Source organism: Pelodiscus sinensis, chromosome 10, assembly GCF_052426305.1.
Source record: "Pelodiscus sinensis isolate ZL-2025 chromosome 10, ASM5242630v1, whole genome shotgun sequence".
Classification (NCBI taxonomy): domain Eukaryota; kingdom Metazoa; phylum Chordata; order Testudines; family Trionychidae; genus Pelodiscus; species Pelodiscus sinensis.
This window is the reverse complement of record NC_143061.1, coordinates 2,279,946-2,302,432: the sequence shown is the minus strand read 5'-3', so window position 1 is coordinate 2,302,432 and position 22,487 is coordinate 2,279,946. Positions and strand designations below refer to the sequence as shown.

The following is a 22,487-nucleotide window of genomic DNA, read 5'->3' as shown; positions in this document are numbered from 1 at the left end:
TTTCAGCAAACAACACGTTTATAAAAGAACCAAACCAAACTAAACCAGCTGTCTGTGCACCTGCGTTCATAGTGCCCAACCGGCCAGCCTGTTCACCCATCCCCACAGAGAATTCTCTTCAGTGTCGAGTGTCAGCAGGGTGGGAACGTAAAAAGATCCAGGATCATTTTCCTGAAACTGGGTGTCCTAACTCAGCAGCTCCCGTCCGTGCCTGACAGCTGTCCCCCTTTCAGGAGCCCGATTCAGCCGCACCCCCGAGTGTCACCTGACTTAGTAATTACTTGCTTACAAAACTCAGCCATAGCAATACACAAGGGTCAGACTGAAATAAAAATCTCTCGTTTCTCATGTTTCCACAGAATTATGAAAGAAATCAGCTGAACTAGAACTGCACTCGTGTCAGTGGACAGCGCATAGAGCAGTATACACAAGTCACTGTATGAAACTGTCCTTCGTACTGACTTCGCTGGTGCTTTTCATGGAGCCTTTTGTAAAACTAGGCAACGATCCAGAAGAGCTGATGCACCCCTGGGAAACCTGTGTACCCCAGAAATGTGTGTACCCCCTGGGGGAGAGCCACTGGCCTGACTACAGCTCCGATCCTGCAGCGTGAGCATTAGCCTGTTAGCCAGAAGGGAGACTGAATGCACAGTCTGACCTCCTGCATCTCTCAGACCACAAACCTCACCCCCTCTCTCCTGTAGCTGACCCCTTACTGAAGTCCTCAAATCATGGCGTAAAGACTTTGTCTAACAGAGAATCCACCAGTTACACTCAGCGAAACCTGCAAGTGACCCAGGCTCCAGGCTCCAGAGCAAGGTCAAACCCCTCTAGGGTCCCTGCCAATCGGACTCGGGGGAATAGTCCCCCCGAACCCACATCTGGTGATCAGGTGATCATGTGAGCAAGGCCCAGCTGCCAGACCCCTGGGGAAGAACACTCCAGAGCATCTCAGCTCTGGTCTACACCAGGGAGCGATTTCAAAAGAACAAGCAGAGAGTCCACACGGCCAAGCTGTTATTTCGAAATAACAGCTCCTGCTTCCCACGAGGAACAGCGCTAATTAGGAAACAGCTATTTCGAAATAGCGCTAGTGTGGATGCTCCGCTGCCGCCATTTCGAAATAACGACCCCCCAGAGTCAGTCAAAGCGCTAAGTCGAGGTGGCGCGTCCACATTAAGGGAGCTGCCTCGGACTCATTTCGAGGCTTCCCTGGAGTGGGAACGTGCTATGAAATTATTATTTCAGGAGTTATCATTTCAAAATAACTTCCTAGGGCAGGCACGCCCTCCGAGCCCTCCCCAGCTGGTTTCTCAACTCCCACACTCCTGCCCATGGCTCTCCCGGCTCCAACAGCTCTCCGGGCGCCAGCGGGGCTGTGTGCATGAGTGGGTAGGGCTTGTTCCGCGCTCAGTCCTCCCACAACAGGGAGCTCTGCCGCCTTTGGCGAACGCCAGCCTGCTGTTACCATTTTCTGGGTGAATACAAAAAACCGGAGGGCTAGTTTGCAGCTTGGCTTTGCTCTCGCTCATCCGGCACCACTTAACTTTTGGCAAAGAGTTGCACTTTGGGAGGCGGCCGGGACAGATGACCGTGCGAGGGAACGGCTCAGCCGAGAGCTGTCTGTGCCTCAGGCCCGGGCAGGGTGTTGCAAAGGATTTTATAAACAGAGATCAAGGGAGAAGGTTCTATTAACCCGCAGCCTGGCTTCCCCCTTTCCTTTCGAACCAAGGGACCGAAATATTTCAGGAGGGACTCTGAGGGAATGCAGCATCTTTTCTAGTTGCCATGGCCACCGTTTGCCCCTCTAGGTTTCAGCGTTCTGCTGGGGGGGGGGGGGCGTTATCACGCTCTGATATCACCTCTCTCTGCATATTTCAGCAGCTGCACACACCGCTCTAGGGTGACAGGCAGCAGCTGTTCGGAGGAGCCCAGCCCGGCTCCCCAGCCACGCAGGCAGGGAGTGGAGGAGAGGCAGCCGCAGCGTGGGCCTGCCGGGAGGGCAGGGGACCAGACTTGGGCACCTCTCGAGGGCCCTGCCAGTTCTAGCGCTCTGTGAAGCTCCCTGGGGCTCTTGGCAGGGGAGCAGCACCGGGGCACGGACCTGCCTCTTGCCTGGGGCCTGCATGTGTCTTGCGGACTGTGCCTGTGTCATCTCAAGCAGAGAGGCCCGGGGGTCTGGGCAGGCAGCGACTCAGCACAGCCTCCTCTAAATCGCCAGCCGACGGCCTGCAGCACCCACGCCACGTTCCAGCCAAGCCACCCCCCCGCCCCAGGCACGAGCTCTGCAGCCCCCCACGGCGCAGCCAGAGACGGGCCCCGGGTCAGACGGCCGCAGACAGTCCCAAGGCAGCCCAGCTCCCACGGCCGGGGCTAGCTCCCTTGCCGCTGGAGTCGCCTCGCACCAGCTAACGAGCAGACGGCGCAAACTCCGGCTAACGAGCTGAGCACCACGCTTGCCCCGTTCACCGGCTCGTGCCGCTGCCCTGGGCAGCCCCGTGCCTGCCTGCCCCCCTCCCTAGGGCCGGCTGATGCCGTGCGTGCGCCGTGGCACGCTCCGAAGGGCACAGCCCACCAGCTTCCCTGCAGCACCACGCGTGCCAGCCTGCAGAGGCAGTGGGCGAGGACAGGCAGCCCGGCAGGAGGGAGCACGTAGGGAAGCCGCGACGCAGAGTCGGACAGAGCGGTGCGGCCTGGCACTGGCCCCTGGAGATGCCCTTTGCACAAGCTCAGAGGGTTTCAAACGCCGGGCGGGCCCCAGCGCCGGGGGGTGGGATGTCGGGCGCTGGGGCTCGTGGCTGCAGGGGTCAGGTGAGCAGTGAGGTGCTAAGGCAGCTCCCTGCCTGACCTGGCACCGCAGACTGTGCTGCGCCCCAGAAGCAGTCGCAGCAGGCCCGGCTCCTAGGTGTGTGTGTGGGCGGGGGAGAGCGCACAGGGCCCTGCCTCCTGCCCCGAGCACTCGCCCTGCACTCCCACGGGCTGGGAACCTGCTGTGGCTGCTTCTGGGGGCAGCCTGGTCTGTGGTGCCAGGAGAGGCTGGAAGCTGCCTTAACCCCTTCCCCTCCACCCCCCACTGACTGGGAGCCGCTCAAGGTAAAGCCCCCCCAAAGCCAGAGCCCCCCCTGCACCCCAAAGCTCCATCCCTCAACCTCTCTCCGCAGCCCCTCTCCAGTCACATTCTGTTGGGCTCAACCATTTTTTCCCACGGGGTGATGAGAAAAGAAGTTAGAAACCCCCCCGGGGCTGCCCGATGCTTTCCACAGAAATCCCGCACACGCCTGCCACGACATCACAATCGACATTCCATCGATGTCGGAAATCCCCGACAGTTCTATTGTCTCCGTGTGTTTCCCGAAGAGAGAGCTCAGATCCTGGCCCGCCCGGTTCCACGCCGGCGCCTGGAACCCCACCCCTGGCCGGGCAGAGCAGCAGGGCCTGCCCTCCAGACTAGCCTGGCAGCGCCCGGGGCGGGAGAGCCCAGCCAGCCCGCAGCCCGACACTCTGCAACCCTCCTTGGGCAGCAGGAGGCCGCTGAGCTCCAGTTCTGCCAATCGCCCGCTCGGCGGGGAAGCCTGCAGCGCCAGGGGCCCACCGGGCAGGTCGGACCTCCCTGGTCCAGCACCCTGGGGACCTGGCCGGTCCTGGAGGGGGATTTCGCCAGACTCGGGGAGGTCGTTTCTGGGCCTTCTGCTGCTGGCCCCACCCTCTGCCCTACCCCCCACTTCCTGCCTCTCCACGCAGCACAGCTGGGTCATGCACTGGGCTTTCCATCCCCTCCCTCCTCCCTCCACGCAGCTCAGCTGAGCCCTGCAGCAGCTCCCCCTCCTCCCCAGCCCAGCCCAGCCATGCTTTGGGGCTCCCCGGTTCCTGGCCGCCCTCTCCCCCTGGCAGCGTCCTGGCTCCCTGCTCCCCAGACAGCACTGCTGGGCTCCCGCCCCGCCTTGCATCAGGCCGCCTGTCCCCCTGCCCACCCCCGGACTCTGATCCTGGAATGCCCGGGGCTCTGCTGGGTCACAGAGGCCCGGTTTAGGCAGGTGCCACTTGTGGTCTGAAGAAGCCAGTTTGCTCTGCTCTGCAGCCACCTGGGACCAGCAGGAATCAAGAGAAAATTCTCAGCCGAGGTTTCAGCTCGGCCAGGGGGGGATTCTCAGCCCCTGGGCCTCCCCCCCCGCCCAACGTGAACCACGTCCCATCGGCCCGTGGAGAGGCCTCCTGCCCTTGCACCCGCTGCATGCCAGGCTTGCTTCCGGGGGGAAACGCCGCCCGCCCTTCCCAGCAGCGCGCTTCCTCTGGGCACATGGCAGGACTCAGGCAGGAGACACTAGCCCTCCTCCTGCACAGCGCTGGGGGGTGTGGGACCGGCCGCCCCCGCGTGGAGACGGTTCCGGCCCGGCTCGGAGCAACCCTGTGCCAAGCCCCCGCGACGCGGTGCAGGGGAGGGGGACTGGAACGGTTCTACGAAGAGTCAGGCCGGGCCTAAAGCAGCACCCAGGGGCTCTGCTCCAAGGAAGAGCCCTGCACTCGCCAGAGCAGGGAGGGGAGCGCTAAAAGGGCTCCCACCCCCCAACCCCACCGTCTGCTTCTCCTTCCCCGCAAACGTGTCCCACCAGGGCACGTGTCCTCCATGTCCGGCGGCAGATCGGTGCCCAGGGCCTGCGGGACACGGTCCTGCTCCGAACCTACAAGGTAGCAGCAACCCCCTTGTCAAACAACAGGAGGCGCTCAGCATCTCCCCGGATTCTTTCTCCGCCCCCTCCAGGGACCGACAATCAGCACCCAGGAGCCCCGCCTCCCCGGGAAACCCCCATTGCAGGAGGACCCCGAATAGGCTGTTCGAAGCGTCCTAGCCCGGAGGAACCAGGACAATGTGTCAAAACCCACGAATCCCTCCATACAGCAAGCCCGTCTGCACATCTGGCCGTGGCTGTCTCGCGCTGCCAGTACCTGCTCTCCTCTGCCCGCACCATCCGCCCCACACAGCCCTGGCAGGTCAGCTCTCCCACGGGACTCCAGACCCTCCTTCAGCCCCCCTGCTGGCTTCCCGCCTCTTACGGCATCAAATTCCAGCCCTGCCCCTTCAGCCTGGCCTAGATCTCTGCCGCCTTCCCGACCCTACGCCCACTCCTGCTCCAGGGCTGCCCCGGGTTTCTCTCACCCCGTCGCCCGCCCTTCTCCTCCTCCAATTCTTGGCTTCACAACTTCTTTCCTGCTCCCCGACCAACACAGGGACCAGGATCCACTTTGGCTCCCACCAAGCACCAAATCCCTCCCGAAAACCCACTGCTCCCAGAAAGCCTCCCTAAACCGGAACCCTCTGGTCTGGCAACTGACACAGCGCCCCCCTTCCCCCATGCTCTATGACATGGACTCATGGACACGGAGGCACTTGGGACCAAGGCCGGCTCCAGCCATTCCTGCGCCCCGGGCAGCAGGCGTGTGACGCATGCGTGGCTCTGCCCCCGGGCGCACGGCGCATGCATGGTCCCGCCCCCCGGCGCGCTGCGCGCCTTACAGCTGCAATCAGGCGCACAGTGCCCGATTGCAGCTCTAAGGGGCGCCGCACGGCCCCCAGCCCCCATTACAGCTACCATCAGGTGCCCCCCATAGGTTGGTGCCCCGGGCAGCTGCCTAGCTAGCGCCCCCCCCCCTTAACCCAGCCCTGCTTGGAACACATTGCCTCACGTAACCTATCAACCTTGAAGTCTTCATCCCCTGGGCCTGTGGATCTCATTCTGGGGCACGTAACACTCTTGTGTGTCGTTAGAGCTACGGCGTGCGGAACGGCTGACCGTTTGAAACGTGCAAAGGGAAGCCCTCCAGGGTGTGTCCAATGCTGGGACCTCGCAATGTCTGGGCGCTCCTATGTCAACACCCCCTTTTGGCCTGGACGTCTTAGCAATGGCTGCTCCTGAGAAGTCATGTGACCCCCCTCACTGGCCAGGTAACTTCCCCGGTGTAAAAGGGAATCCGTAAAACAACAGGACACTAGCAGGTCTTTGGCCGTCAGGGTGGTACACCCAAGGGAATGCAGCCCAGGCCCCAGGGCGCGGGAACGCCCCGGTTGGAAGGGTGAGCTGGAAAAGGAACCGTTTTAGGGTGAGTTTGTAATAAGTTTGTCCGGGGGGTTCAGTGTTAGAATTGGTGAAGCGTTTTCTCTTAAGTTTGCAATCGACTTTGCTCTGCCTGGTCTCACTTATCACCACTTGCACCACGGCAGGAGGCCTGGGGGCACAGCAGGGCCAGCAGCGCTGCTGGACGGTCCAGCTCTGGTGAGCCCCGGCCGGGCCGGCAACAGGGGGCTGGTGCCAGAGCCCAGCAGCAGGGTCCAGAGCCAGAGCCTGAGCCTGGGACAGCGGGGCCATGCGCAGGCCAGAAGCAGCGAGCAGTAGGGAGAGGCAGGGGGCTGGACCTCCCTGGCCTGGCAAAGCCCCTCGTTCAGGACCGGTCAGATCCCAAGACTGCCGGACCAGGGAGGACCAACTTGTACTCCGGTCACTGGGGGCCCCGCGCCACGGTTTGTAAAGTGCCATACATCTGTGGGGCTCTCTACATACTTAGGAAGCACTCTATGTTCTTCTACATCACCCAGGTATTTCAGGACAACAGCAATAACTTTCTCTCTCTCCCCCTTTGCTCTCTAACCAGTAGGAGAAAGACACTGGATGTATTGACCAAAGTGTACAAAGCACTGTAACCTCCCAAGAACCCCTTCATAGCCGGGGGGCGGGAGGGGGGCTCTGTGGCATCCTGCCTCAGTTTCCTTTCCTAAAGTTCACACGCAGGCTTGTCTCCGGGGAAACACTTTCCACTTCGGGACTGGGCTTATTAATATCAGCGTTGCAAAGGGAACTCCAACTCCTAAGAAAAACTCTACAGAGTCCAACTCGAGCCCTGCTGGGCACAGGGTTCAGAGCACGGCCCAAAATACGCAGCACTCTGGGATGTACAGATACATTTACCTCATCTGCGTATAGCTCCGGCCTGGGCTAGGGGTTACACACATCCATGTCATCCGGGCTAAGGTTGCGGAAAAATGTCCTTGGAGATACTGCTCCACCCAAAGACAAAACAAAGGAAACCCCGTCGCCACTGTGGTTGCTTTTGCTGTTATAGCACCTTTGGAACCGGACCCCTTGCAAGCCCTCTTGATTTCAGGGTCACAGCATCGGAGAGCAGCATGGCCCAGCAAAGGAGAGTCACAAAGTTAGGCCTCTCTGTGCTCTTGGGAGAATCTCCCTATGGCTCTGTGCCTCAGTTTCCCCATCCTCAAAATGGGGAGATTCATTTCCCCTTTGTAAACTGTATCGCAGACAATGCTTGAAAAACCACAGTGTCAGTGTGACACGTGACTGATCGAGCAAGGCCCGGTTAGGAAAGTAAGCTGTAATTTGCCCAGCGATGTACCAGTTCTGCCAACGATTTCTAACTCCATTGAAAGCGAGTGTTGCTTTGAAAGGAGCCAGCCTTCTACAAAAGAATTTCAAAATCCGGTTACGGAGGGAGACAACCGGATTTCATTCTCAAATTCAACACAATCAGTTTAGGATTGAATAAGGATTTGAACGGCTTAACACACTATAGAGGCAGTTCCCCCTCTCTGGAGAGACACGTTTCCACACCAACGGCTGCAAAAGGGTCACGTCCACCCTGACTGGATTGGCCTCATTCACACAATACGTACACCCCTGCCTCTGTAACATCCACTCCAACTCAGCCGAGGTTTCCCCACGAAAGCTCCTACCCTCCTACATCTGTTAGTCTCTAATCTGTTAGGACTCCTCCTTGTAACATAGCCCTGGTCTACACTAGGAGTTTATTTCAAAATGACCCCCCTCAGGTCGAATTAAGAAGCGGAGCATCCACAAGACCAAGACTGGTATTTCAAAATAACAGGTCGCTTATTTCGAAATCTGGACTCCTGCTTTTTTTTGCACAATAGCACGACTTTCTAAACAGTTATTTTGAAATAGCAGCGGTGTGGATGCTCCAGTGCTGCTTCAAATTAATGACTCCCCAGAATCATTCAAACCAATTACTCCCCAGTGCTTCCTGGGGCTCTAAGTTAAGGTAGTGCACCCATATTAACGGAGCCTGCCTCGGGCTAATTTTGAGGCTTCCCTGCGGTGGGGACATAGACTCATAGAATCCTAGAGCTGGAAGAGACCTCAGGAGGTCATCGAGTCCAGCCCCCATGCTATTTTGATTTTGTTAAATCGGGAGTTAAGTCAATTTAAGTAATTTCAAAATAGTTTCCTAGGGTAGTTTCCTTGTTGATTGCTGAGCCAGCAAATCAATAAGGAAATATAACCATTGGGGGTTTATAGTGTGATGGTCGTCGTCCCCCCCCCACACACACACTTTATGAAATTGGCCTATGAATATGCATAACTCAAAGTTGCTTTGGACAAAATGCCTCAAGTAATGTATCAGTTTTACTGTTACAATCTGCTGGTTCTGTAGATCTTATTTGGGTGCCTGCATCATTCTTGTGCGGGAAGTTAGAAATATGAGAGAAGAGAGTTGTGTACGGTTTCAGATGTGCACACATGAGCAACCAACAGCGCACCCGGAAGCCTTAACGCCTGGGTGATGAACTTAACGACTTCAGAGAGGCCTTGTTTGCCCTGTAAGTCTAAGCAGTGCTTGGTCCTAGGAAGCAAGTGACTGCCTGGTAGGGGGATACCAGTGTGACCAGGTAACTTTCTGTGGAACAAGAGCATAGAGAAAAAAGATTCCCACCCAGGGTGAAAGATATGAAAACAATGGGAAGTGATCTGTCCCTTTGTCTCCTGCCTGCCTGGGGAAGGGCCTGGCACACTAAGAGCAATGAAACAAAGGGAACCGGCAACCCAAGTCAGGATAAACAGTCACCTTTGACTTGAAGATTGCCTGAAAGAAGGACAAGCTCTTTAGGGTGAGGAACGGCCTGTGATCCGCTTTTTAGTCGATTGGAACTAGCACTGCACGTTCTCTAATTCAGTAATTTGCTTTGCTCTGTCCATTTGCACTTGCAATCACTTCAATTCTCCTGTTTGTAATAAAACCACTTTTGTTTACTATCAAGCCCGGTGTAAATAATTGTTACCAGAGAGGAGCAATCAATGCGCGTCTCTCTCTCTCTCTTTCATTGATGAAGAGGATGAAAAGCCTCGTGCACTTCCTTTGTGTAAAACTTTGACTCAGAGAACAAGAGGGCTGTGTCTAGACTGGCCAGTTTTTCCGGAAAATCAGCCACTTTTCCGGAAAAACTTGCCAGCTGTCTACACTGGCCGCTTGAATTTCCGCAAAAGCACTGACTTCCTACTGTAAGAAATCAGTGCTTCTTGAGGAAATACTATGCTGCTCCCGTTCGGGCAAAAGTCCCTTTTGCGCAAAAGGGCCAGTGTAGACAGCTGAGATTTGTTTTGCGCAAAAAAAGCCCCGATCGTGAAAATGGCAATTGGGGCTTTTTTGCGCAAAACGGTGTCTAGATTGGCCACGGATGCTTTTCTGCAAAAAGTGCTTTTGCGGAAAAGCGTCTGTGCCAATCTAGACGCTCTTTTCCGAAAATACTTTTAACGGAAAACTTTTCTGTTAAAAGCATTTCCGGAAAATCATGCCAGTCTAGACGTAGCCGAGATGTATTGGGGGTTTGGTCCTTTTGGGGTTGGTTTCCTGGGTGCTGGGCCCTAGAACTGCATTCTCCCAGAGCTGAACTGGCTCAGTGTCTGCATTGTTCTTCGGGGGGGGCGGTTACCCCAACTCTGTGCCTTGTCCGGGGAAGACAAGAGAATCTGGCCCAGTAGTTCAGGGTAGTGAGGAGGTCCAGAGACCAAAGAGGCAGATGCCAGAGGTATAATCAGCACACCAGGGAACAGCCCCAAGGGGCCATCTGCAACCGCCCCGTCACACACGGGTCATCACACAGCTGATCTGCTTTCCTTTTAAACCAGTTCTCATTTACTTGCATGTCTTCATCTAGGCACAAGAGACACTGCCATGTGAAACGCCTCCCAGCCTAAAGGAGGCTCCCTTGGCAGGGGCCTGGCTTTCTAACCAGCACTGGGGCGCATCCCCCCTCCCAAGCCCAGAAGCCCAGCGTGCAGCAGGAAGAGCGGCCTGTGTACAAAACCTGGAGTCCCGCAAATTAAAAGAGGCTGCCAGTGAGCGCGTAGAATCCCCTGCCTCTTCCACCCTCCCTGTGGAAGGCAGCGCAAGCGAAAGGAGGACTGGCAGCCCTCTCCACCTTACGGCGCTATTTTTAGACCAGCTCCCTCCTTCCCCCACTTAAATCAAAGGGAAAAGTTTCCATTGTCTTGCAGGGGATTGGCCCTGCAGGCGACTCAGCGCCGTCCGCTAGCAGCCAAGGAGCATCGGGGCGCTGGAAGGGGTCCGTGGAACCATGCAAGATCATGCCTAGGGGCTGCAGGGTTGGGTTTCGACTGGGGAGGCACAGGGCAGGCCTCCTGAATCTGCCCTCCCACAGTGTAAACTTGGCAGCTGGGCCGCGCCTTCCCCTCAGTCTTCAGGGGCTGCCCGGGGAGGCTACACAGCTGTTTTGCCTGGATCTTCGGAAACGTCACAACCACGGCTGGGGGCGATTCGGGCTGCGGCCGCAGGAGCAGCTGGGACAGACGCCACATTCTGCACCTCCGAGTGAAAAGGGTTGCACTCTGGGGGGCTCGCTTGGTGCTGGGACCGAGCACACTGGGGCACTGGGCCTGGGGAGCACCCCTGCAAGTAACACACGAGAACAGCGGCAAGCGGGGATGGGTCAGTGCAGGGCCATGCACACAGCCCGACGCTGCCCTGCTCCCGTTATCGCTGCCGGGCGCTGGCCAACCCGGGGCCTGCACGCTGGCGCTCTCGCCTTCCGTAATGTTCCCAGCGACAGGGCCAGCCCTGCTTCTAAGAGCCCGGATCCAGCTCCGAGACCCAGTCCCCAGAGACACCTCAGCCCCAGGCTCTGTGGATCACGACGGCTGACCCAGCACGACGGATTAATCGGTTGTCCTGCGAGGACACCGCCACGAACGCCTGCCGGCCTCCTCCGCCGTAGGATTCCCCCCTTCCTCTCCCGGCCTGACGGGAGCACGGACTGAATCCCTCAGCTCGCGGCTCCCACGGGGCATGACGACTCTGGTGTTTGACTGCCGAGCCGGGTCTGCCTGACTCGCGCCGGGGAACAAGGAAGCAGGAATCTCTCGGTGGGCCACGCGTCCGTGAGGATGCTCTAGACCAGGTGGCTCCCGAACCCCCAAGAGCAAGGTTCACCCAGCTGTTTTGTAGCCTGTGGCGGGCGTGGGCACACCTGGCTCTGCCTAATTGTTCTGAACTTCACCCATGCAGCAGCCTGTAGCTTAGCAAGGGAACGGGGGGGACCAGCTGGATAGCGTACACGGGACAGGGAAAAGCTTGCTGCAGGGAAACCCTCCCCAGGGCCAGTGTTCCCACCACAGGCTGGAGGAGCCAAGCGCCCTGGCCAGACTGCCCTTGTGGGTTTTCCCTTGGGAAAGGCAGGCCCCTGTACAGCCCGCCCACAGGTGCTCTGCAGAGTCAAACTTACTTCCAGCCCCCGGCCCAGACACTGGGCGCCAGGAAACCATTTGGGCCCCGCTGGGATTTGCGTTTGTGCAGCAGCCAGCGGGGACGTCTCTGAACTAACCGGCACACTCCAAGGGGTCACACAGCAGCTCCCCTGAGGACGTAGCGCTTTGTGGGGGGCTAGTAGCCAATGGCCATGACTTTAATTGCTCTTGATCTACAGGCTTCCTTGTGGAGGGAGGAAACCCGGCCAGGCTGCTGAAAAGCCAACACCCGGCCATGGCCAAGGGGGGAAACACAATACTAGGGGGAGCCACTGCATTGCTGGGTCCCTCTAAAGGTCTCCATTGCCCCACCTTCTCAAGCAGCGCCCCATGGGCTACAGACCCCAGACCAAGGCAGACCCATAACACAAGCCCTGCCTGGGCCAGCCTCAGAGGGGTCAGCGCTGTGGGGCTGGAGGGAGGAGACTCTCCTGTGCGCCTCGCCTCGCCCCTCCCCTCCCCAGGGAGAATCCAGCAGCACAAGGATGGGGAAGCTGGTTACTTCACGCCAAGCCTTTTGCTAACTAGGGCACCGAGGAGGCTGAACTCCCCTGGCAGCTGCTGCCTGGCTGCCAATTAATGGAGAGGGGGGACCGGGCCGGTTCTTAAATGTGCCAGGCCGGCCCGTAACATGGGGGAGGACAAAGGAGTCGCCAGGGGGCGCTGTGGGGAAAGAGGGGCTGCCCCCCACCCTCGGCTGGTCCCGTGGAAAGGGCCCGGGAGAACGGCACGGCCCGGGGGCCGGAGGGTCTCGGCCCGGGGGCCGAAGTGCGCTGCAGCGCGGGGCCGGCCGCGGAGGGAGGGCGCCCCCGGCCGGGCACTGACCTGTCCTCCGTCTGGGCGGCCGCTTCCTGCCGCTGCAGAAGCGCACCTTGCTGAAGACGCCCAGCACGTGTCTCTCGCACAGGGAGCGCCCGTCCTTGCTGGGGCTGGAGCGGCGCTTGGACGTGGCCACCCGCTCGCTGTTGGACTCCCGGGCCTGCCGCTTCTGCCGGATGAGCGAGCTGGCGATCGCCGCGGCCATGGCCGCTCATTGGCCCGGCCGGCGCAGGGGGGCCCGAGGCCGCGGGGCGGAGGCTCCTCCGCTCGGCACCCCGCGGCCGCTGCGCCCCCCAGCTCCTCGGCCACTCAGGGGCAGGCGGCCCGGGCTAGCCCGCGCCCATGCCGGCGCCCGTCCGTGGGGCTGGGCAGCGAGTCCCGTCGGTGGCGAGCAAGTCCCGGGGGCTGAGCCAGGGCCCGGGCGCCTCAGTCCATCCGCGGCGGGCGCGGCCCGGTGCGCTGCGCTCCGGTTCCCCGGCGCCGTCCGCTCCGCGAGTCCCCCGGCCGCGGGGCGCTTCCCGCCGCTGCTCCGCTCAGCGCCGGCCGCTCCCCATCGCCGGCAGCCGGGCGGGGCGCGAACCGCAGCGACCCCCCCGCTAGCTCCCCCGGGCGCGGGGCGCGGCGGCCGGGCGCGGGGCGCTCCGCATGCCCGCCCTGGGCGCGGCTGGACCGGGCTCCCCGCCGCCCGCCGGCGGCCCCCGGCCATGCAGGAGCGGAGCGGCGGGGCGGGCTGGTGCGCGGGCCGCTGGTTCGCAGCCCGGGCCGGGCGCTGTCCCGGCTGGAGCGGTCCCGGCGCGGGGCGACTCGCAGCCGCCTCCCTGCTCTCTACGCAATCCTACGTGATCGAGGTGTGGATGAGAGCGGCGGAGCCAGGGAACTGCAGCCCCCCCGGCTGGGCCGGGCGGGGGGGGGGGGGGGGGTAGACGCGCCCGTGCACGGGGCTCTGGTGCGGTGTCCCGGGGGGGCAGCAGCGTGCACCCGAGGCCAGGTTCCCCCCGGCCTGCGGTGTCGAAACCAGCGGCCCCAGCCCGCCCCCCGCCGCCCGTGGCTAGCGGAGCCCTGAGCGCCAGGGCCCCCCTAGGCTGGGTTTCAGTCCCCCGGGGTCACTGGCCCCGCGCAGGGAAGGGGCGTGATGCGCCCTGGGCAGGGGGAGGGCAGAGGAGAGACACAGCTCTTTAAAAGATCCGCCCCCCCCCCCAGCTTTCCTTTCAAGGGGCATGCAGGCTACCCCCCCCCCCCCCCCCCACACACACACTTTTCTTTCAAGGGGCACACAGGCTAACCCCCCCCCACACACCCAGGCTAACCTCCTCCCCCCCACACACACACTTTTCTTTCAAGGGGCACACAGGCTAACCCCCCCACACACACACACCCAGGCTAACCTCCTCCCCCCCACACACACACTTTCTTTCAAGGGGCACACAGGCTAACCCCCCCAGACTAAACTCCTCCCCCACACACCCACAGGCTACCCCCACACTTTTCTTTCAAGGAGCACACATGCTAACCCCCTCACCTGCACACACACCCCCACAGGCTACCCACACACTTTCAAGAGGCAGGCAAGCTAACCCCGCCCACCTCTGCATGCGCGCGCGCACACACACACACACACACACACACACACACACAGGCATGCAGGCTAGCCCCCCCCCCACACACACACGCAGGCACCCCCCATTTGCAACACACAGGCCTTAAGACTCTGAGAAGCTGGATTTCTAATGCCAGAGTCTGTGCCGCCCCAGACCACATGGCTCCATGCTTCTGAGGGGGAGGGGGGTACATGAAGCACTTTGCTCCCCCCCCCCCCGCTTCTGTGAAGAGCCTGGGAGCAGGGTCTGGGGCTCCCCACCCGAGAGAGGCCCTGAGCCTGCGAAGCAAACCAGGGGAAGCACCCGTCCATTTTCCTGGGCCAGGAGCTAGGCCCTTGAAATACCAGCCTCATCTCCACCCTGGCTCCCTGGGACGGTAGGACGGGAGGTTCAAAGCGGGGCAGCCCGCAGCAGGCCTGCAGTGAAACGCACGCACCACCTGCTTTCCCCAGGCACCCAGCAGCCTCCGTCCGTGCCAACCCCCAGGCCTTGGCCAATCTGGCGCGGCTCTGAACTGCCGGGAAGCGGGTGGCAGCGGCCAACTTCAGCTGCCCACCGCTCCATTTTCGCCTGGGTCCCTGGGCCTCCGTCCAGCTGGCCAAGCACTTTGAAACGGTGACTCCCCGCATCCGTCCTTGGTGTCTCAGGGAGGCTGCCCCTTGGAACGGAGTTTTCCACGCCTAAAAAACCCTGCACAGGGGTGAGCTGCAGGAGGAGCTAGCAATAGCTTGTCTGGGTGCTTTAGGGAGGAAGAGAGATTCCCAGCTGGGTTCCTGGGGTTCTCTGGGGCAGGTGACTCACTGGTGCGGCTGCAAACCTTCCCCCTTGCAGCTCTGCACAGTGGGCTAAGGGGCGTGTGAATTCTTCAGAGGAGCTTGTCTCCTGCTTATGACCCACCTGCCTCCTCCATGTGGGCATTGAACCAGCTGGTGCCAACAGCTGCCCCGGGATTTGCTGCTGCTGCCCTGCCCCCTCCCTCTCCTCCGCTCCTGGGACACCCCGACACGGGGAGAAATGGGAACCAAGAGCCCCTTGCACCCAGCAATCTGGCAGGCCTTCCTGACTGTCCCCCCTGCGCCCTTGGAAAAGAACCCCCGGGCCCAGATGACATGGCAAAGGCCAGTGTGGATTGGAGGGAGCCTGTAACATGTGGGAGGTCTGACTGTTTGGCAGCTGCTGCCGATGGTGTTTAATCTATTCCCATGGCCCTGTCGGTAACGGTGTCTTTTCCACAGCCACAGGCATTCTCGCTCCAGGATGATTTCACGTGAGGTCACGCTGTGGTGCAGCACACGGCATGAAACACCCCTCTTTGCGAGCAGGTGCCTGTTGGCTGAACTGCCAACCACTCCTAGGGAAGTAAAATTCCACTTCAAAAGTTAACCGGTTAAACGTTACGGTTACCCCGGCCCGGCGGGCTGCTCTGGCCAGCCGGGCCAGGCGTTGGTTAACGGGCTAACCCGGTGAGCATGCCAGGAAAGTAAACCCTTTCCATCCCTAATGACTATCCAGAGCTGCATCTTCAGAAGATAGGAACCCATCTGATGCCTTCCCACGCAAGGTTTCTGCTGTCCACCTACAAACGCCTGCCTGGAGCTTGCAGATCTCTCGGAGCAGAACAGTGCGGTTTGGCCCCTGATTTTCAAAGTGACAGGATTACTTGTCCTGTTTTGACATTCCATTTTTGCCTGGGTAGTTAACGGCCTGCGTGCACCAGCTTTGTGCCAAGACCGATCCTAATCAGAGACGAGCGTACAGGGAACAGACTTTCACTGGCAATTTGCAGCATTTCTAAGAAGAAAGGCACCAAAAGGCAGAAGCATTTCTCCATGATCTAATTGCCCATGCAGTCTATTGAATGAAAACAGAACTTGTAAAACTAGATGGAATATCCCCAGCTGCTGCCTTCTACCTTGGAGCTGGTAAGACACAGCACCCCCCATGCAGTCAGAGGAGATTGTAGGTACTCTCCAACTCTCCAGTCACATCCCAAGGCTGAAGGGCTGCCCCCTCACGGATCTGCAAAGTACCATGCAGCCCAATAGCGCTACATAACCCCTGACTCGCACATACTGGGGGAGTAAGTCAGAACCCCCCAATGCTCTAATCTTTTCCATCCATGTGCAGAATAAATTTTTATATGTGCACCGAGGCATGTGTGAATGTGCACCACCAGGACAGACACAAACTTAGCGGTGGGCGGTATTGGCCGCACAGGCGCCCGGCTTCCAGGGCACACTGGTACTCACCCCAGTCCTGCAATGCCAGTCTGGTTACCAGGGAGTAGGATGGAGCAGCTGCCCTAAGTGGGCCTATGAGTCAATGAGAAATTATTGGGGCCTACGCCCATTAGGGCTGTAACCAGTTAACCTGTAAACATCACGTAACCGGTTAACTGGTGGCCAGGCTGGAGCAGCCCCCACCCATGACAGGTTTGGCCCAGCCTGGTGGTGTGGAGCCCATGCCCCGGCCTGTGCTGCGCCCCCACCCCCCCCCCACTTGCAGGATCCTAATGCCTGGGAGGCGGGGTGGGGGGGGGGGGAGAACTCTGATCTCAGCCCCAAACTGGCCAAAGACCAGCTTCTCCTTTCAGAGGGGAGCTAGGCAAGACTTTCTCCACCCCTCCTTGCTCCGGGTTAGGTCAGTGGAATCCATGAGAAGCAAAGTCAGCAGAGTCATCAGACCACTTTCTCTTCTACACACACGCTCCCCTCCCCCACTTCCCGCGGACGCAGGACGAGAAACGCTGCCACGAGTAGGCCAGGAGCACGGGGATTCAACGCGAGGCAGAGAACGGGCGCCTTTTGAGCACGCTGGAGTTCTTCCAGTGCCCTCGTGCACCGAGAGATTCCCTTTGGGAAGCAGACTTGTGAACCCGGGCTCAGACCTGCACACGCGACCAGCCCTTGGGTCGGATTCCCTGCTACCCGCAAGGCCTGTAGGACTTTCTAGTGGCATTTTCCTACTCACCCCGGGGCAAGCGTTGGCAGAAACGGGCCCAATAGCAGCACTGCAAAGCGTCTGTTCGCTGTCTGACTCAGCTCCCGCTCCCTCGTGCCAGGGTTAGCAATTCCATCTTGCCTGAATGTCAGGACGTCGTGGCTTGGGGTGCGGAGGAAATCCAGAGTTGCATTCCCTCTCCTCCTCAAGAGGGCTGTCTAAGTAGGTCATCAGCGAGGTTCCTGGCAGCTTTCCTTAGCCCGGAGCCTGTGGGATTGCTCCCACAATGCCCCCTTGTTCTTCACCCAGGCACCCGGACTCCTAGGCTGCATTCTGCAGCGCCAGTCGTTTGACACGTCGCTAGCTCGCTACGCGCAGCCCTGGCAAAACGGCCCTGCGCAGCCCCTGCGAATGAACACCCCCCCCCCCCGAGACGTTCACACTGGAAAGCCACGGTGGAACAAACCATCATGGCTGTGTCTAGACTGGCATGATTTTCCGGAAATGCTTTTAATGGAAAAGTTTTCCGTTAAAAGCATTTTCGGAAAAGAGCGTCTAGATTGGCAGGACGCTTTTCCACAAAAGCACTTTTTGCCAATCTAGACGCGCTTTTCCACAAAAAAGCCCCGATCACCATTTTCGCCATCGGGGCTTTTTTTCAGAAAACAAATCTGAGCTGTCTACACTGGCCCTTTTGCACAAAAGCTTTGCACAAAAGGACTTTTGCCCGAACGGGAGCAGCATAGTATTTCCGCAAGAAGCCCTGATTTCAGACAGTAGGAAGTCAGTGCTTTTGCCAAAATTCAGGCGGCCAGTGTAGACAGCTGGCAAGTTTTTCCGGAAAAGCAGCTGATTTTCCGGAAAAACTGGCCAGTCTAGACACAGCCCCTGTGTCAATCACTGCGGGAGCAGAACCTGAAGTGCGGTCCTCGGATTACCACCTGTCTCACTCGCCACCTGATAGCAACACATCTCTTCCAATAGGATGCACTGTTGAGTTGGAAGTCTACAGCTCGTGGCCCTTTCAACTTTTATCTCATTTCCACTCCCTGTAAATGACACCTCATGGTCCCGTCTGCTTAGTAAGCAGAATCTAGCCCATATCCACGTTGTATTCATGTTTTTCTTTGTAAGGTGACTTCCCTTGGCTTGTCTAAGATCATGAAAATTCACATCGCTTTTGCAACCCTCAGTCTCTTGGCGTGGGTGCAGCCTTCTAAAACCATCCCCGGTACCCTTAAGGAAAAGGCCCTTTAGTATCCCTCTTGTTTACAGTGCAGAGTTGTAGATCTCCGGTTTGGATGGCTAACAAGACATGACTGAGGGATTGTTTTGCTAGTTTGTTCTGAGAGATGTAACAGGACCCAAGGCAGCACCGGAGTTGGAAATCTGGCTTGTTTTCTGGTCTTTTCTCTCACAGCTGACTAGGCCTTATTAACACACGTAGGAGAGCGGCTGCAGGATCCGATTGCCAATCGCCCCATTAAAACAATTTCTGTAAAGGACCCTTTCCCCTCTTTTGGCTCCAAAGAGTCAATTAAAACAAAATGTCCAGCTCACCGCTCGAGTATTCATTAGCCTGCACGGTGTCTTTAAAAACAGCACTCGCCTACCGAGCATCCAGGGCAGGAGTGAGTTTGCCAGCGACTTTCAGCCCCCGGCAGGCAGGTAGCGGCATGGACTGTGGTACCGAGCCACGCCGAGGGGGAAAGGCCAGCAACGAACCAAGCAGAGAAAGCCCAAAAGGGGGTGAAATTCAGCGAAGCAACAGAGTCCTGAGCATCTCAGCCTGCCCGTTCTCGCTGGGCCGGTGTGCTGAGCAGCCCGAGAAAGCTCCCCAGCCCCCAACTTTGCTCACAGTGCAGCCTCCACCGGTCCATGGAGTCATGCAGGGTGTGCAGGCCACCTCCCAGGAGAGAGTGGGGGCAAGAGCTGCTTTTCCTTGCGGAGGGGTAACCGGGCAGATTAAGGACTGTCCAGCGCTGCCATCAGGCTGGGAGAAGGGGTGTTGACAGCGCCAGCTGGAGCACGCCAACATTACATGCACCAATGGCCTCTCATGCAAACACTGCGGTTACTTCTCCCCTGGCGGCAGAGACCCACGGGCCAGAAACCTGCACAGCACGCAAGTGTCGTCTCCTAACACCACTGAGGCCTTCTAATCCCGGGCTCCGGCAATTCCCCGCAGGGCCTGGTGAAACCTACGTGCCACCTCACCCAGGCCAGCTCTCCCAGCAACACCTATAGAAACGGCCACGGCTGCACCGTCCCAGCATGGCATAGACCCTGCCCTCCCCGAGTAACATCATTTCCGCCACCCCTTTGCCCTAGGTGCTTGTTAGAACCATAGAGCTGGAAGAGCCCTCAGGAGCCATCGAGTCCAGCCCCCTGCTCTAGGCAGGATCAACCCCAATTCAACCATCTCAGCCAGGGCTTGGTCAAGCCAAGACTTAACCACCTCTAGGGAAGGAGATTCCACCACCTCCCTAGGGAACCCATCCCAGTGCTTCCCCACTCGCCTAGGGAAAGAGTTTTTCCTCATCTCCAACCTAGACCTCCCACACTGTAACTTGAGACCATTGCTCCTTGTTCTGCATCCCTCAGGCTGTTCACAGTACTTTCTCCATCCTCTTTGGAACCCCCCTTCAGGAAGTTGAAGGCTGCTGTCAAATCCCCCCTCACTCTTCTCCTTTGCAGACTAAACAAACCCAAATCCCTCAGCCTCTTCTCATAGGTCATGTGCTCCAGCCCCCGAATCATTTTGGTTGCCCTCCGCTGGCCCCTCTCCAATGCGTCCACATCCTTTCTGTAGTGGGGGGCCCAGAACTGGACGCAATACTCCAGATGTGGCCTCCTCAGAGTCAAATAAAGGGGAATAATCACTTCTCTGGATCTGCCGGCAATGCTCCTCCTAATGCAGCCTAATATGCCATTAGCCTTCTTGGTGACAAGGGCACACTGCTGACTCATCTCCAGCTTCTCATCCACTGGAACCCCCAGGTCCTTTTCTGCAGAATGGCTGCTTAGCCAGTCAGTCCCCAGCCTGTACCAATACTTGGGATTCTTCCGTCCCTAGGGCAGGACTCTGCACTTGTCCTTGTTGAACCTCATCAGATTCCTTGTGGCCCAATCCTCTAATCTGTCCAGGTCACTCTGGACCCTCTCTCTGCCCTCCAGCATATCTACCTCTCCCCCTAGCTTAGTGTCATCTGCAAACTTGCTGAGGGTGCAATCTATCCTCTCATCCCGGTCATGAATAAAGATGTTGAACAAAACTGGTCCAAGAACCGATCGTTGGGGCACTCCGCTAGAAACGAACCGTCAACCTGACATCGAGCCGTTGATCACTACCCATTGGACCCGACAGTCTAACCAGGTTTCTATCCACCTTACCGTCCATTTATCCAATCCATATTCCCTTCACTTGCTGGCAAGAATATTGTGGGAGACCGTATCAAAAGCCTTGCTAAAGTCAAGGTCTATCACATCCACTGACTCCCCCATGTCCACAGAGCCAGTTACCTCATCATAGAAGCTAATCAGATTGGTCAGGCACGACTTGCCCTTTGTGAATCCATGCTGACTATTCCTGATCACTTTCCCCTCTTTCAAGTGCTTCAAAATGGTTTCCTTGAGGATCCCCTCCATGGTTTTTCCGGGGACTGAGGTGATGCTGTCTAGTCTGTAGTTCCCTGGATTGGCCTTCCTCCCTTTTTTTAAGATGGACCCTACATTTGCCTTTTTCCAATCATCCGGGACCTCTCCCGATCTCCACGAGTTTTCAAAGATAATGGCCAAAGGCTCCGCCATGACATTTGCCGACTCCCTCAGTACCCTCGGATGCTCCCCGCTTTCTAGATAACACAACCCCTCCCCCAGCGAACCGGAAGCAAACATGAACTCTTTGCCCATCGGTTTTTCAAAGGACACCACGGCGGGCGGAGCCGTAAATAAAGGTGGGGTCAGCGATGCCGCAGGCGCTGTGTCACGTGGGAAGCCGGGGGCCTGCCAGTCGGATTTGGGGTTTGCAGCCAACCGCAAGGCCAGCCCTCAAGTAGCCAAGTAGGCCGTGCCTCCGGGGGGAGTCGGGGTAACGGGAGCATGCAGCACATAGAACCCTTGGACAGACATGAGGGGGAATATTGAGACGTAGGGAGGGGATTCTGGGTACAGAATCGGCGAGACCTTTGCTGGGTCATGGTGGCCACCTCTGCTCTCCAGCCTTCCAAAAGGGTGTTGAAAAACCGGGCAGAATTCCTGCAGAGCTGCAAGCACGGCGGAGCTACGGCAAATCCTGCTTCGCTGGAAGAGACGCAAGACGCCCAGTCCTCAGAACTTACCCAGGGAAGCTAAGAGAGGGCTGGATAAGGAGCAAGAAGCAGCTAGGCAGATTTTCCCTGGCAGTGGATACAGGCAGAACAAGATCCGGGGGTAGCAGGGCTTTCGCGGGGGCCTGCAGCTGCTCCCTTGTGTTGGCCTGGGTGATGGGGCCATGCTGCTGGCCAGTGGCTGCTCCCTGGGGGCTTGGGAGCTTGCTGACCCCTGTGGTCATCCATGTGTATAACTGTCCCTGCTCTCACACCCCTTCCTTTGCCTTTGATGGAAAACAATCCCATTCCAGACACGTCCCATCATCCTGGCACAGCCAAACCCTCGCCTGGCTTTATGTTCTGAGAAGAGGAAGCTGCATATCGAATTTGGAGGGCCTTACTCTTACCCATTTATTTGAGCATAAGCTTTCATGGGTAAAGTCCACAAACGCTTATGCCCAAAAACAGCTGTTAGTCTTGAAGGTGCCGCAGACTAACATGGCTACCCCTCCGAAACTAGCGCTTGCCATTTAGGAGTGTTTGAACAAACGGATTCCCAGACGGACGGGCGGACATGCAGACAGAAGCACAAACTCTCTAAAATACATAGTCGGTTAAGCCTCCAGCCGTCTATCCGGTGGGGTAGTATTCTCCCCCCTTTAGCGGCTGGCAAAGAACAGGGCAGTGGCTTGACCAAGGTCACTCGGGGTATCAGTAGCGGAGCTTGGACTCCCTACAGCAGCGAGGGGCAACCGAGGCTAGTCAGCAGGCTGCATGAGTGGCCTCCTTCATCTGAGTGGCTGCAAGATTGTCGGAACCCAAACGCTCTCCGGGACGAGGGCAGTTTTGCTCCCGGCGTCTGTGTAGCGAGGAGGTGCGGCGTGGGCCGATGGAGCCGTGGCAGTACTGCCATTGGCTGCAGAGGGAGCACGGGGCTCTCACAGTCAGTGTGGTGTGCGATCGGCACCCACCTCCCTTCAGGTGCTCCTGGCTTTATGTGCCTGTTGCTTTAGTAACCCCGGTAGGAAAAAAATGACGTGGTCAGGAACCAGTGGAATGTGGCAACCCTGCGTGTGGGCCACACACAACCCCGAGGGGCTGCATGGAGCCCGCGGGCTGAAAGTTGCCCCCCTCCTGATGCTCTAGAGCGGAGACACAGCCGCACAGAGTAACAACGGACATTTCACTAGCGGCAGACGCTACCGGAGCTGCGCCTGTTCTCTAGCACAAGTGAGCCAGGCACCCGAATCCCT

General features: G+C 58.5%; 1 protein-coding gene across 2 annotated transcripts in view; it reads right to left on the bottom strand.

Moving 5' to 3' along the window:
• The window catches only part of FGF12 (fibroblast growth factor 12), a 251,272-nt gene that overhangs the window by 92,410 nt on the left and 136,375 nt on the right, over positions 1-22,487 (bottom strand). The window contains exon 1 of one of the 2 annotated variants that reach the window (XM_075938275.2): positions 12,393-13,360. The exons of the other annotated variant lie outside the window; for it this stretch is intronic. Within the exon in view, the coding sequence (XP_075794390.1) occupies positions 12,393-12,591 (199 nt within the window). The 5' untranslated portion in view covers positions 12,592-13,360. Of the gene's footprint in view, positions 1-12,392; positions 13,361-22,487 lie in introns of those variants that run through there. 2 annotated transcript variants of the gene reach the window in all.